The sequence below is a fragment of the Carex rostrata genome, chromosome 9, assembly GCF_964058835.1.
Source record: "Carex rostrata chromosome 9, lpCarRost1.2, whole genome shotgun sequence".
NCBI lineage: Eukaryota > Viridiplantae > Streptophyta > Magnoliopsida > Poales > Cyperaceae > Carex > Carex rostrata.
In genome coordinates, this window is record NC_135926.1 from 8541537 (window position 1) to 8557763 (window position 16227).

The window sequence follows — 16227 nt, forward strand, 5'->3', positions numbered from 1 at the left end:
CAAAATAATCAGGACAGTAGTAAAGCATTTTTAAATTAAAAATAAATAAAGTCAATTAGTATTAATTATTGCATAAACTTCTAGCCGCACGCTACTAGTCTATCAAGATTTCGCTTCCAAGACTCAATCAAACCTCACAGCTCTGCTTCATCACTGTACACTTTCTGCCCTTATCAATAAACTGTATAATTTATTTCAGAACTAATAAAAGAATCCACCTAAAGTGCTGCCAAAATACAGCTTTCTCGCTGTCCATAAACCGTGCGCGCTCCAATCACTGTCTAGCACGTGTTCGCTGTCCAGCTTGAAAACCTGAAAATATCAGCACACATCTTTTTCTCTTTTTTTTGATGAAGCATCTTTATCGATTGCCATACTCACAAAGGTACGAAGTTCAGGAGCCTTTCTTTGTTAGGATTTTTCACGAGGGCAGCTTCATATGATAAATGAAGTTTCTTTCTTTTCAACCACAGAATAAATTGAGTTGAGGCAAATGGGTACGAGAGAAAAAGATTTTAATTTTGATCCGGACCCTGAAGTACAGTCACCGGTATAATTAGACTAGCATAAATCAACAACTCCTGTCACCTCCTGGCAACGCATGAGAAGATCTTAGAGATTTTCCTGACAGAATTTGCATCGCTCGCGACCTTCTGAAATATCTGAAAAGAGCGTAATATGTGGATTTAAACTTCGGTAGCAAGAACTAAGGTAATTAAAATGTTTTTAGTTATCTCTGGTGGTGGTGATATAGCATCTTGTTTTAAGTATAATTGTTGTGATGTCCCTATCATCATAATTGTTGATTATTTATATAAATATTCGAACCATTAATTTAATAAATGATAAATTAGTTAAGAAACAATAAAATATTATACAGAGAACAAATTTTCGTCAAGTTGTTGTTATTGATGCTGTTGCCAAATTCTCAAATCAAAGAATAGATTTACCTGTAAATATATAATAGCAAATGATACATCCGCTACAACTACAAGAAACATGATTTTTGCATCAGCAAATAGCTATTCACATTATTATAAGTTGTTTTCATTGGAGTCGGCTTTTGAAGAAAACCGATGCAGCTTCGTTTTCGCGTCTGCCAAATCGATGCAAAGAGACATTTTCTGAGTCTTCTAAGCCGATGCAGATGTTTTGCTGCCACAGTACTAAATTTGCATCTGCCAATAAGTCATTTGTCTGCATCAGCTTGGCGGATTGCAGATGCTTATACCAATTGTGTGGCATTATTTCAGCCTAAGCATTTTATGGATTTATTATACACACAAACTTCATAAATTATTATGGATTTATTATTTCAGGCTAAGCATTTAATAAATTAGTTTCTATTTTTGCTAAAGGTGGAATTCCATAGCAAAATTGTTGAGTTATCGAATAAAATAAGAGCGAGGGAAAAAACGATATCATTCATAAATAATGCACCCCTACCGAACTGAAATTTTTAAATATACCATTTGAAAAAAAAAATATGATAAACAAAAAAATCACGAATTATGTAGAATTTCTTATTTATCACCGAAGCAACCTCAAGTTGCATCCAAATATTGGTGGACACCATGGACGCAACTTCAAGTTGCGTCCATTAGTTAATATGGAATTCAACCTAAAAGTAATAATTTCATTGAAAATATATCTTTTTATTCATTTTCAAAAACAAATAAAGAAACTTATAATTTGAATGTACTAGAAGGAACATCAAACAAAATATATAAAACATCTTATAATTTAAATGTGCTAGAAGTACTGCGAAATATTTTCCATGCAAATTTTTTTGCGGCTACAAAAAAAAATTGAATCTCAATTATTGATTCCAGTTCAAAAACAACTTTTGGGTATTAAAAATATTATCATGGTCCTTCTAGTACATTCAAATTCTAAGTTACTCCATTTATTTTCATTTTTTTTATCTGACATCATTCCAAAATTTAGTTTATTTAATTAATTTTCAAAAATAGAAGAAGCTACTTATAATTTGAATGTACTAGAAGGACCATGATAATATTTTTTAATACCCAAAAGTTATTTTTGAACCGCGATCAATAACTGAGATTCAAAATATTTTTAATTTTTCTAGTAGCACATCAAGAAATAGTTTATTTTTTTTTACAGTCGCAAAAAATCGTGCCCAAAAAATATTTCGTAGTACTTCTAGTATATTTAAAATCTATTAAAATATATAAATTATAAGTTGTTTATTTATTTTATTTGAAAAATGTTTTGTAGTCCTTTTAGTACATTTAAATTATAAGTTTCTCCTTTAATTTTTTAAAATTAATAAAAAATCTATTAAATCTTAATGTAAATTCCATATTAATATGGTTTAATGGATGCAACTTGGAGTTGCGTCCATAGACACAATTTGAAGTTGCGTCCGTAGTAAATATGGAATTCCACAAAATTCGTGATTTTTTTGTTTATCATTTTTTTTTCAAATTGTATATTTAAACATTTCGACCTACCGAGCAAAAGGTTACCTATATTTGTTCCAGGAGTGAGGGTATGATAATGTACATTTGTATTGTGAATTCACTTGTATATTTTTAAAATTCAAACAGTTGATCTGAATTATTAAAAATAATTTTCATGTGAAAATATACTTGAAGAATAACTATTTTTTAAATATGTGGAAAATCATGACTTTCGAATGATGTGAATGATTTGCTACATGTCTGTAAAATTAGTAAAACATTCCAAAAAAAAAAAATATAAAATTTGATCTACAGATATATTTTTATATGATTATAAAATTAATAGTTTAGATCAACAAATTAAATATTGAAAATAGAAATAGAAATTTATAGCACTAATTGATCCGTAATATAAATATTGTCATATAGCCATCACTCTTGTGCTAGATATAAGATCAACATGTAATTAGCTTGATCAAAGATAGGGGGAACAGAATGTGGTACCAACCTGCTGTATTGGAACTAATAAGTAGTCAAGCATGCATAACGTGGAGGTAATAATAATATTTTCCTTATTGTTTTTCTATTGCTCGATTACGGTTGCCATGACAAAAAATTTGAGCTCAACAATATTGTCAAATCAATCAGAACCATTTATAAGTACAGCCATATATAACATGATAACTATGAAAAGAAAAGGTTCATAAAGTGCCAATTCAAAGCTTGTCTTCCCTTGACACTCAAATTCTTCAGGTCCATTAAATTACATTTAATCTTTTTTTAAGGACTCTAGCATTTGCATAAAATTGAATCTTTTTTTTTCTCTTATTTATCATGATTCAATCAAACATAGACAAACCAAAGAAAGAAAGGTGAATCTTGTATTGGATGAACTTGATTATGAATGATAACCGCTATTAATCTTTTGTACAAACAACTCAATAGCACCAGAGCAATAGCCATAGTTCGCGGATAACACACATAAAAAACAATTGAACATTCAATAAGAACTAACCATATAACCGTTTTCTATATCTAACATTCTACAACAAAAGATGCAATAAAACAATTTCACCTATTTTTATGGCTCGCCCTCAGCCGGCTGTCTCGTCTGATCTTTAATAAACTTGATCAAATTTGGCACTATCTTCTTCTTCTTCTTCTTCCTTTTGATGGTAACTGACGGTGACCGGGTATTAACCCGAGACACGGACGATACCGAAACCCGTCTCACCTTCACCCCTTTAGATGTACTTGAAACTCGGTTCTCCCTCCTCCTATTGGTCAACAAACAAGCATTTTTTGGTTCCAGCACACAAGCATTCATGTTTTCATACATCTCCATCTCCATCTCCCTCTCCAGGTCGAAATCTTTCTCTGCCTCATGAACTTTATCTTCGATTACCTTTAGCCTTTCGATTTCTTTACGCATCAACTCTGTTCTCAGTTTAATCTCCTTCTCTCCTGATCGTAGTGCCTCGACCCAAGCCCGACATGCTTCTACCTTCTTGTCAGCAACTAATTTCGCACCATTAGCACTGTGGATCAAATAATTGTACTCTGATTTTGATATAGTTACAGTATTGCCACTCTTCCTTCGATCCAGTTTGTAAAACCTGTCTACTACTGTTCTCTCTACAGCACTCTTTAGGCTTTTAATTGCAATTCTTTCAGATGCCTTCACTGTTTGAAGCTCTTGGACCAGTTGTCGTGTTCTCTCCTCGCACAAATCTTTTTGACTAAGAATTTTCTCAGTTTCAGTTCTAATCCGATCGGTCTCTTCAATAATCGATTCCTTCTCTTTATTGGCATTCTCAATTTCGGTCAGCATTTGATCTAATCCCGATTGAAGACTCGCGACAATGGTTCTGGTCCTCTCTTCACTGGCCAAAGCAGATTCCAGTTTAGACTTGGCCTTCACAAGCTTTGAGTTTAGATTTTGCACTATGGAATTGGCCTTCTTTTCTTTCTCTTTCAACAATGCTACCTCTCCCCTTATTTTCATCATTTCACCACGCGTACGATCCATATATGCCATGTACTGAAACCCCTCTTCTTTAACTGTTTCCAGCTCTTTCTTTACCGATTGTAACTCAGCCTCAGTTTTTTTCAATTCAGCAATTTTATCGACTTCGTCTTTTCTTGTCTTACTGGTGTTAGTCTCCATTGCTCTTACAAGTTCCATCTCATTTTGTAACACGGCTACATCCGAATTAGTAACCGCTAACCGCTCTTCTAACACACTGGCCCGACCTGTTTCCTTTTGAAGCTTATCTATCTTCTTTTTCATGGATTCAATCTCTCTTTTGTACTTCTCAGCCTCGGCTTCTCTCTTCCCTTCAATTTCTCGTGTTTCTCTCTCTGCCTCGATACGTGCCAGCTCAACTATGACATGTTCTTCATTTGCTTCCTCTAACTTCCTTTTTATCTCCTCAACCTTCAAAGCAGCCAACTGAGCTCGCAAGGCCGATGCCTCAGCTTCTCTTTCTGATCTTTTCTTTGCTTCAAATACATTTTTTAATTCGAGTTGGAGATTTCTCAACTCTCTCTTCATTTTATCCAATTGAATTATGACATCTTCGTCGCTGCGGTTGTTGGTTGAAATACTTTTCATGGGTTTTCTGGTACTTTGATTCCCAGCTATATGAAATTCAGTTGCTTTTGTGTTTGCTACCTCAATTTGGCTTGTGAGTTTCTCTTCATGTGTCCTTTCAATTCCCTATATGGTAGTATATTGGATTCAATACATCAGTAGATGGTAAAAACAAAATTAATGAATAAAATAAATTCTTTTATTTATTTGTATTACTAAGTTTTTGCACTTACCTCTTGATATTTGTTCTTCTCCAGTTTCTTGCCATTGATTCTTTCCCCAAAGAGGCTAATGGCAGCCTTGACTGATCCAATGGACTCTGGGTTATTAGATTTCATGGTTTCCATTATGGAGTAAAGTGAGAACAAAAAGGGAGGAAGGGGTGCGAGTGCTCAAAAGCCTTATCTTATTTTTTCAACCAGAGAACAATCCTTCAAAAAATTAAGTGGACATCATTTGTCTCACTTGAAACATCACTATTCCGACATTTATTTTTGTATAGAAAGAGACAAAAGGTCGTTGTATTGGGTATGAGCATGAAATACTTCCAAGTCTCTTATCTACATTGCATACACGTACCAGAAACCATAGCCATAAAAATCGTCCATTCATATTCCCTTCCCCGGTTTGTAGGCCTTTATTATTCGGACCAAATTCGGTAAGATGTCCGGTCATAAATGTCTCCTATTCACATCAAGATTTGTGTGCTCTTGCTCTGCACGAATCTTAAAGTTGTCCATGCAACTCTTTATACAGATCGGACGGTTATCGGAACACTCTGATTCACTTATTATTTCCTCTCTGTTTTTTTTATCCGAAATTGTGTTTCGAATGAAAAGTATCCAACTGTGAGAGATATCTTAACGTACACAATGTGTCTTAGAGAAATATGAAGAATAATTCAAGACAAATTAACATAATTTACATAACAGTTTGCTCGATCATGAAAGACACAAATGATGTTTTGAATTGGCCTTGAAGAAGTGACAGAAGCACTGATCAATAATCTCAATTTATAAAGAAAAAATAGTTTAAGGATGCATGATAATAAGTATAAATTAGAAAAGAATGATTTAACATGTCACTCATTGTCAATATATGCAAATACATGTTTATTATTAAAGAACAATTGCTGTAAAAATATTGGGTGGGCAATCAAAATGATCGCTCTAGATTTAATATCCGAAAGAAGACTCTTTACCCTTACAAAACCCCAACAGTTTAGATTTTACAATATTGGAAGTGGAAAAATGAACCACTGTGGAATTTAAACTATAGACAAGATTTACATCACACAAGGAGCAACACTACAAACAAAAAGGTCACGAGTCTCGCTATTTGTGAACCTTTTTTACTTGGGCAAGAGAAAGTAAAAATTGTTTCATAATGTAGCTCACATCTCCAAAAAAAATTAAGAGATGACATGGCCAGGAAAAACCTATGATCGCTTTGTTCTCCAAAAATCCAAAAATTACACTGTTCTTCTAAGAGGGCACTTCATCATGACGTGTGAGAAATTCCACAATACAGGGATATACTTCCTTTACAGCCTACATAAGCAATTGTTCAACATCATGTCAAAACTTAATGTTTAAGAAAGAGAGAATATTTTATGCATACCCATGCACAAAGATTTCTAATGCATCTCTAGAGATACAGGAAATACCCTTTACCTACCTCTCTCAAACTTTTGGAACTAAAAAAAGATCAGGAAACACATGCTAGATTTAACTAGAAGCTTATTTCTAGAAGATAGTAAAGGGAAGTGCATAGGCAAATTTCTAATGATATTTTCAAGGTTTAAATGTTTATTTAATTTATACTGTGCATTGGAGCCAGTCAAGTCATCAATTGGTATCATAAACTCAGTGCATTGAACCACTAGCTTGAGTTTTATGTCACTTGGTTGACTTGTTCGGTTTGTAGGACAGGTACAAGTCAAGCAGAGACAACTCATATCAATTTAAAACTAAGCATACCAATCGGCCGCCAACCAAGTCGTAATGTGCATAGTGGGGCCCGCCCTGCTTCCCAAACACCTTATATGTCACCATGTTCTGAGGAAGCAACTTTATCGTTTCTGACAAGCAAAACAAATGTGCATTCAGAGAATATTCTAAATTTCTAATCCTGAGTAAATACCAAGATTTAAAAGGATACATTTGCAACAAGAGCAGTAACAGTTGAGAATTACCATAGACAGCTTCAGGAGGGCAAATGAAGTCTTTATCACCTGCCAGAGCAAGAACTGGAATATTACAGTTTGGAAGATGCTCCTTAACATAAAATTCACCAGTGCGGTTGCAGAGCCCACCTTCACGAAATGCAGTAGTCAGTTGCAGAAGTACCTTTGCTGGTACAGTACCTATTTATTTGGCAAATGTAATAAACAGTTACTGTCGATAAGTCATATAAACACAGAAAAGAAGAGAAAAGAAAAGAAAAGCAAACTAATACTAGCTTACAATACTGGACCCGGGAATAACATCCAGGGTCAGGCAACAGTATAAAGGGCCTGGAAAAAATTGAAATTGACAGTGGTTTGCTCCTATATCTGAACTAGTTATGTGCCAAAGAGTACATCTAATGGCAGATTTTTTGGGTAAGTATGGTTTGTACTAATCAGGTCTGGAGCCAGCACAAAGTAGCCAGGCTGTGGTGTAGTCTAGCACCACTAATTAGTTACTACTTGGCTATACAGGAACTGCTTGCCATGACAGTTATTATTGGTTTCCCTAGACAGGAGTTGGAATTGATAATAACATCTAGAAAATAAATATTTAACCTACATAATAACTGAAGAAAAGAGATCGGGCAACTTACAGAAGTTATTTAATACAAGCTTAGAAAACAGTTCAGGATGCATCATATCTTGAGCTGTTATCTGACCATTAAGCCATGAAAGCAAATACGGTGGACCAGATGAGAGGTACGGCCTGTATGCTGCACTTAGCAGCGCACCTAGAGGTACAGCTGGCACGTTAAGTGCCTGTGCTGGATCCGCCTATTAATAAAAACAAAACAAAACTTAGATTCCACCAGAGTTCAAGTATTTTTCTTATCATCCCACACGCACGTACAACCAGTTCCATTTTAACTTAATATCAAGGATGTTTCTCAAGATTTGGATTATGCTACAAGATATTTTTAAGATTTCTTTGGTACAAGTTTTAAAAAAGTAAAAGAGATCAACTTATTACAAGAGGCAAGAACAACTTCAGAGAAGAGTTGGAGGTTGTGTAGTCAACTGATGATGCGATTGTAACAATAGCCGCCAATCTGGGTTCCACCTTTTCATGGCCTAATTTTCAAATAGATTAATAATAAGCAAGAAAAAGATAGAAGAACATAACTAAAATATATAAACAAGTACAAAAATAAAAGGAAAACTTGGGAGAGTATATTACAGCATTTTGCAACCATAGCATATAAGAGAATTCCACCCATAGAGTGGCCAATTGCAAGAAGCTTTCCATCCCTTCTGCCACTATGTAGACTTATGTAACTCATCTACAAAAACAATAGTAATATTTAAAAATACAGGAACGTTTCACCATATTTTGAAAAAGTTGTTACTGCTTAGAACCATTGTTCTATCCAAGTTTAACAACTTTTATCAGGCACCATACAAGTCAGGTCAGGCCTGGTATCAGAACAATTAACTAAACAGTACATATCTGACACATATCAGTCCATTGCTGATCATATGCAACCTTTCATTTGTTCTTTTCATAAAATTTTGATTTGTTTGTAACTTTTATCAGGCACCATACAAGTCAGGTCAGGCCTGGTATCAGAACAATTAAATAAACGGTACATATCTGACATGTATCAGTCCATTGCTGATCATATGCAACCTTTCATTTGTTCTTTTCATAGAATTGTTTTGATCTGTTTGCAACCAAAACCAACAGGATTGAGAAAATTTAAAAATTCTGGAAGTATGAAGTTTAAAATTCAATAGGCACAAGATTTTGAACTATGAAACTTATGATTCAAACTGAACCTACAGCAGCTGGAATATCCTCCTCCAAATAGTGGTCAAAATCCCAATCATAGGTCAAAATTAAATCAAGTTGCTTCTGGAAATCCTCTATGGTAGCTGCAAACTTCTCTTGAAGATCAAACAGTGGGGGTGAAACTGTCTTCTGACTTTCTTCCAGAACCTTCACCATCCTCTGACTCAGATCCGCCACCTGTGATGAAATGAAGATAAGTTCTTAATTTCACTGGATTTATTAATATCCAAAACAAGGAACTAGTAATATCTTAAACAAAATCTATTGCTCTGGTTAAGAATTAACATTTGAAGTCAGCATTAGCCTAATCAATCCATTCTTAACCTCCAGTCAATAAGATAGCATTACTCCTTTAATAAAGAACCTGTTCAGTGACTGCAGATCCTTGACCAGCCTCCACCAGACCAGATATCCGATCTGCTATGTCATTCAGCCTCTTGGTCAACTGTGTGTCTTCCAGAAGCTTGGCAACCTGGTCAAAGAAGCTTTCATAAAGGCCCTTTAGTTGGCTCTTGTTCACATATCCAGTCAGTGTTTCAGCTACACGTGTAAAGGCAACAGTTAGCTTTGTGACATATTCGTGCTCATCCCAAGCTGGAGCAACTAATGACATGGCACCATTTGACTTGGTGTTGGTTGGTGTTGGATCTGTGGTAGGTGCTGAAACGTGCTCTGCTATCTTCTGTTGGGGCTGATTTCGCACGCTTAGACCCGCACCGCGTACTTCTACTACCCAAGTGTCAAAGCCTTGGCTTGACATGTGGCGCGCAAATGAGGCCTGTAACATTTTTTTTTAGCTCACTGACCTTATAGGATTAAACAATGTACCTACAGCATAAGCACATACATATCACGAGGAAAATAAAGAACTTACAGCAGGAGAGAGGTCAAACCCAATGGCATTGGTACCAACACCTGACAGCAGCATCAAAGGGTGATTTCTCTTTGGTGCCTATACTCAAAAAGGTTGTAAAATAGAGAAAGAAAGAAATTTAAATCGAACAGCAACTGTGCATGGTACTTCTGTAAGCATAGCCAGAACCTTTTTGTGCCTTTAACAAGCCTCAATTTTGGGACAGTAATCTTGGTAGTTTGGCTCGTTGTGCCTGGTATGAGTACTGAAATCAAGATGTGGTACTTGATAGGATATTAAAAAAATGCTTGTTTTCCTTATTAATATACAATAATAAATGAGCAATGCAATTTGCCATTTGGTTGATCTGGGAAAAATTTTATGTTTGCAAACATTTAAAACAAAATTTCGTACAAGTGAAAATGTAGTTACAAAATCACAATGATTGTATCTCGTTAGCTAAGGATGTTGCCCAAAGGAAAAGTTAGGTCTTTCTGAGAAATTCCAATTTTGTTTGACCTAATTGGAGTTTAGTGGAAAGGGTTTGAAGAAACAAACATACAACAATGCATCATTTGAGAGAGTTTTGGACCATTACCTTTCAATACTGCCTAAACTCTTTTTACCTACAAGTGGCCCTCATGTGTTGATTAATAAGCAAAGTCAGTTAATAACTATAAAGAATGTTGAGGGGTACTTCCTCAGTACAAAACCCTGGTAATTTCTTTTCCAACCAGTTCTATAAATTCGTTACCCATTTCATTACTGAGAACCTGCATTAACTCCAGATCATTCTATCTATGAACAGGCTATCTTTGAAAAATTAACAATTCCATTTCTGATTATTTTGCTTTTTAAAATTTCTAAACATAGATTTTCCTGGACCTAACAAGGAAGGCACCAAAGTATGAGAATCCAACTGTCAGCATAAACGCCCAAAAGTAGATCAGGGGTCTAGATTCCTGATGATTGCACTTCCTTCCTGGTACGTAACAACCCAACAGTCTCCATTTCTATAATTGCAATGCATGGTATTTGATGCATCTTACTGAAATTGATACATACAGAGACAGAGACTATCTACCAACAGTGGACCCTCACCCAACCGTGTGATGGAATGTGTACAGAAATCAAACATTTCAATTATTTGTGCTAGACCAATGCGACACTGAAATGACTCACCTCAGGGGGTGGAGTGTACCGCCACAAAGCAAGACGCCAGTCGGTACCGGGTACAGGCGCATAATGCAACTCATCCGCCGTGCAAATGGTCGGTTTACCCTCTTTTACAAATGATGCAATCGCAGAATCCTGTGGTGAACAGGAGGAGGATGAGCTGTTCCCATCCTGTTGCAAGGAGAAGAAGAGCGAGGTGTCGAAGCGGGACGACACAACGGGGAAGGATAAGAAAGGATAAGGCCCGCTGCGACGGCGCCGATGGAAGGTGTTGGATGCGACAGCGGTGGCCGCCAGAGCGGCGCGAGCGTCGGCGTGGAGAAGCATGGGATCTAACTAATTTTTTTTTTGTTTTTTGTTTTCGTTTAAGACTTTCCTTCTATTTAGAGTTGGTAAACCGTAAACGGCAAGTTGCGACTGCCTGACTGGAGAAGAAGTTCAACTCTGCAATCCTGTTGGAGCAATGTTTAGAATCTGTAGTTTAGTAGTCTGGTTCTCGTCTTCTCGACTCTACTAGAGATTTGGAATAAATATTAACTTGCGGATATATTAACAAAATAAATATCGCAAATGGAAAAAAGAAATTTGGAAAGTCGAAATATAAAAAAACGGAATTGAATACATTGTTTGTCGGACGGTACAATATTTTCCGTTCAGATTAATGTTCTTCGCTGTGTAGAAAAAAATTTTTTGGAGGAGATAGATTATCTTGTTCATCATTGTAATATTTTTTTTTTTTTTTGAGTTTGGTTTCATAAAAGAGAATGAAAAAAAAATACTATAGTGCTGGACATGATGTTCTATACTGTTTAGATTTTTTTTTTCTTTTTTAGTTAGATCGCTAATTAAGGTCAAGATTCACGGGACAGGATGGTTTATCCCGTCCAGGTACAATGTCTGGACGGGATAAACCATCCCGTTTTTTTTCTAAATTTTGATTTTTCAACAAAACGATTCCTTTCGAGATATTTTTTTATTTTTTATTAATAAAAATTGGCTCTTTTATTCGGTGTTGGACAAAATAATGTTGCAAAAAAAAAACAAGGTGGATGAGAAATTTGATTGTAGGAATTTGGAAAAAATATATTTCTATTTTTTATGTTATTCTTTCCCCACTTTTAATTGGAAAAGTTTTCAGTGTACTATGCAAGTTTCTAACATAGCAAATATTTCTATAAAAACATCATAGTATCTTATATTTTCATGAAAACTTAAATATTTTTCCTTCCATTCTCTTTTACTCATTTAATATTTTATTTAGTTAATTTAAAATTTTAATTAACAAATATACTCTTTTATTTTAATCCTTATCTCTCCTAAATTATTTGTGTCAGTTCAATAATTTCAAAGTTATGATTTTGTTGGAGATTTTTTTATTTCATCTGGTTTCAAAGAACTTGAGAAGGTAATAGCAACGACCGGCTGCAACAGTTGTATCACTCGGTACCTAATTCATACCAGCAAAATCGATATTTGACCAAGTGAATACAAGAGAGTGCAATGGTCCAGTGAATACAACGGATACTTGGTATAAACAGCCATAACTTTAAAGGGTTCGACTTAATTAATTAGTAAAATCAAAGAAGTATTTTCTCACATATAGCAGAATGGTGAGATGGCCGATAAAGATAAGTCCGAAATTTTTATTAATACCATTTCAAAAAAAAAAAAAAATCCAAAACACATTTGAAATTGAGAAATTCTAAAAATACTCTCATTTTTGGAGGGTACAGATTGAATTGGAGAACTTCAAAAACCTAAATATTAGTATATTATAGTGTATTTTTAGATTTTTGGAGGACCTCCAATTCAATCAGTGTTCTCTCAAGAATAGAGTCACAAATTGAACTGGCATCGTGGGTATTTTTGAAATTGGATTATTTTTTTTAATATGGTATAAATAAAATTTTCGAAAGATAAGTAGAACATTTTGCATTTATATGACAAGTGAAATTAAAAAGATGTGCAACAATTTTCAAAGAATATGATCCTATTTAGGCTTCAATTCCCAGGTAGCACAGTAGGAAGCAACGATGAAATCAGACCGAATAAGTAGTTCCCCGGCAAAATCATAACTTTGAGATTATTAGAATGACACAAACTTTTTGAAAGAGGAGAATTAAATTGAGAAAATATATTTGTCAATTCAATTTTTAGAAATATCTAATAAAATGTTCAAATAGTAATATTAACTATTTTAGAAGTTTCTACGGACACACTAGAAATTTCCTCTTTTAATTTATCTCCATACAAATATACAATATTGACACGGATCGTCCTATATATTTGTTTCAATAATATATAATCTGTCTGCATCATCCATCTGCTCGAACTAGATTAGTACTTGTTGAATGTAACATTGACACATACATATATAGGATAAACAATCAATTATAATTCAGGTAAGATTAGCTACACTATAGACTATTTGATTAGAAAAAAATATAATATGTTTTAATAATTCTCATCCTCTCTCTATTAAGGCAAGTGGGTCTAAGATTATTTCTTTAGCTGTTTTCTGGTGTCAATCTAAATCTGATAATTTTTTTTTCAAATTAACTCTAATACTTCTTTCTGATGTTAAATATTTTCCAAACCTAATCATAGATAAAGAGAACAGTAGCTAGGATACAGCTCAGGTAATGGATCTACTGTTATCCATTGCCAGAGAGGAGTCCAGTGAGAACATAACTACTCAGGTTTATGGAGCTAGTAACCTCCAAATTCAATGTCTGAAGAAGATCAAGTTAATTGGGATATATTAACTTGATTGTGGTCTATTGGACGGTTTAGATTTATTAGTGTTTTGTTGGTTTGTGGAAACTAGTTTGTTTGATATAGGATGTTTATTTTGAGTATTAGATATTGTTATGTACTTTTGTTGTTTGAATATATTTAAGATTTACTGTATTTGGTTTTAGTATCTATTTTGGGTACCAGATTAAAAGTATATTTGATTTTTATATGAAATCGGTGAAAATCTCCACTATTATTAAAAATATATATATAATTCAGCTTTAAATATTTAAGATGGACTTTTTTACACTAATGAAATTAACTGATTAGCACGTTATATAATGTCAATATTTTATTCTAAGAAAGAGTTAGTACTATCTACAAAAATTGATTCTTGCCGACACATGACAATTTTTTAAAGGAATAAGATTAACATTGGAATTTGTTACTTAAACTTCAAATCTTGAATACTAATGGAAAATAGTTGTTGTGACAACTTGTGGCTTAATTAAACCTGTGGGGCCACCATTAATAATATTATATAAACTATATTATGCGTATAATTCAGTAAATTTAGAAATAATTTAAAGAGATCGTAAAAAATATATTATACAGGTTAAATGTTGGATACAATAAGTAAATCAGTATTTAATTTAGTAATAAAGGCAATAATTTTTTATATAAAAAATTACAAGTTCGAAATTCAAATAGAAAAAATACCTTGACTTAGACCCGAACCTTTTCTCAAAAATATTAGATACTAAGTTTGGGCCCTGTTACTTTGATGAATCGGATAACACGTCCTATGTTTACTTCAAAGGATTTTATATTTAGAAGGAAAAAATCCAGTGAAGATTTTATCACAAGAAAAGGACCATGCATTAAAAGATAAAGGTGCCATGTCATCACTAGAAAACCCGCTTATATATCTCCTCCCCATTCTATTATTAAGTACGTTGGGTGTTCGATTCGCCAACGGCTACGATTGAAAGATGAAATTTCGGATTTGATCTCAGCTCTCCAATTATATAATTTTTCTTCTTTTAATTAAATACATGTGTTTTATGTATAGAAATCTAAATTTAGTTAAAAACATACTCACTACATGTGCCGCCACACAATACGTTACAATTAAAATTGAACAAACTCTTAAATTTAGCGATATATTTATTTGTTTCCATATTTCTCCTCTTCAATTGAGATTTGAGAAGACCCCACCTTTCATTTTATTATTTCTTTGTTTCTTTCTTCATTTCTATACATATTGTTGTAGGCAATTTAGAATATATTTTCAATATATAATATATCAATGTATGTATGTGTGTATATTCTAAATTAGAAACAAAGAAGAAGAATAATATAAATTGGAATGCGTGTGTGAATATATATTTCTCTTATAATATGTGTGTGTGTATAAATTATAAATTGAAAACAAAGAAGAAGAAGAAGAATATAAATTGGAACGTGTGTGTGAATATATATTTCTCTTAGAATATGTGTGTGTGTGTGTGTGTATCATATACATACACACGATAACATTTTTTATTTATGTTTTTTGATATCATATTATATGTCAATATTAAATTGTTGTACGATATTTAATATTAGATTCAAATTGAGCTATTATTTGATATCATTGGTACTTAAAAATAAAGAATCATTACATCATCAAATTGTTATCAGATATCACGATTAAAGTTAATTAAAAATATAGAATCAATAAATTTTCTATTAACTCTTAATTTTTGAATAATTATTATTATTTGTATTGATTTTTTTTTTATAGTATGTCCGTTGCAATGCATGGTATGATACTAGTATTTTATTATTTTTACATTCAAATAATGCACGTCTCTTTACAAATTATCACTAGGGTTTCCAAAACAATTATCCCATTGCAATTGCAATAAATGGGTCTAATGACATGGTAATTAATTTTAAAATAAATAAGATGACCCAATCTGGAACAAAATCATTGTTAAGCAATTATGGTTATGGAGGTTTAAATCGAGTTTCGTTCATGAAGTTTTAAGGTTAAATCTAATAATTTGAGCAAATGATATTTCTTTTAGATATGGCGTGTAATTTGACTAGCATCAATGAGATAACTAAAAGGAAATTAAGAAAAAGGCCGTACATTGATGCTAGGAAAATAGGAAATAGGGCAAAAAGTGAGACGAACTATGTAATGTCTTAAAAGCAGTGTTGTAAATAATAGTATACGGGCGTCGGATGGATAGAATATCACTAAGCGATTAATTGAGAATAATCAAGAATAATTAAAAATAATTGGCTGATTGATTAGAAAAATTCGTTACAGTTTGATCACTGCCAACAACTAATCGGTCTAAACGGACGTTTTTTACAACATTGCCTAAAAGTAATTTTGTATTATGAATATGTCAAAAATTAACCCCATGTTGT

At 33.4% G+C, this 16227-nt stretch overlaps 2 protein-coding genes across 2 annotated transcripts; both read right to left on the reverse strand.

Moving 5' to 3' along the window:
• Positions 1-3312: 3312 nt before the first annotated feature.
• On the reverse strand, positions 3313-5608 carry PMI2 (PLASTID MOVEMENT IMPAIRED protein (DUF827)). The gene is made up of 2 exons (XM_078308148.1): positions 5253-5608; positions 3313-5145 (listed from the first exon to the last, which is right to left on the reverse strand). Exons 1-2 carry the CDS (start codon positions 5364-5366, stop codon positions 3508-3510), a joined length of 1752 nt encoding a protein of 583 aa, XP_078164274.1. The 5' UTR covers positions 5367-5608; the 3' UTR covers positions 3313-3507.
• Positions 5609-6049: 441 nt separating this feature from the next.
• Positions 6050-11520, reverse strand: LOC144559101 (uncharacterized). Its single transcript, XM_078308046.1, has 10 exons — positions 11074-11520; positions 9913-9990; positions 9403-9816; positions 9030-9215; positions 8427-8529; positions 8220-8320; positions 7843-8023; positions 7214-7384; positions 6999-7099; positions 6050-6569 (listed from the first exon to the last, which is right to left on the reverse strand). The coding sequence occupies exons 1-10, from the start codon at positions 11392-11394 to the stop codon at positions 6504-6506; spliced, it is 1722 nt and encodes a 573-aa protein (XP_078164172.1). The 5' UTR covers positions 11395-11520; the 3' UTR covers positions 6050-6503.
• Between the last annotated feature and the right edge of the window lie 4707 nt (positions 11521-16227).

What these genes read in the sequence shown, in the direction of transcription:
- PMI2 (XM_078308148.1), bottom strand. Translation starts at nt 5,366, where the DNA reads ATGGAAACCATGAAATCTAATAACCCAGAGTCCATTGGATCAGTCAAG. An exon ending in AGAAGAACAAATATCAAGAG is followed by an intron (nt 5,146 to 5,252) that starts GTAAGTGCAAAA and finishes ACTACCATATAG; the next exon opens with GGAATTGAAAGGACACATGA.
- LOC144559101 (XM_078308046.1), bottom strand. Translation starts at nt 11,394, where the DNA reads ATGCTTCTCCACGCCGACGCTCGCGCCGCTCTGGCGGCCACCGCTGTC. An exon ending in GATCTGCAGTCACTGAACAG is followed by an intron (nt 9,216 to 9,402) that starts GTTCTTTATTAA and finishes ATTTCATCACAG; the next exon opens with GTGGCGGATCTGAGTCAGAG. An exon ending in ACTTGGTTGGCGGCCGATTG is followed by an intron (nt 6,570 to 6,998) that starts GTATGCTTAGTT and finishes TTGCTTATGTAG; the next exon opens with GCTGTAAAGGAAGTATATCC.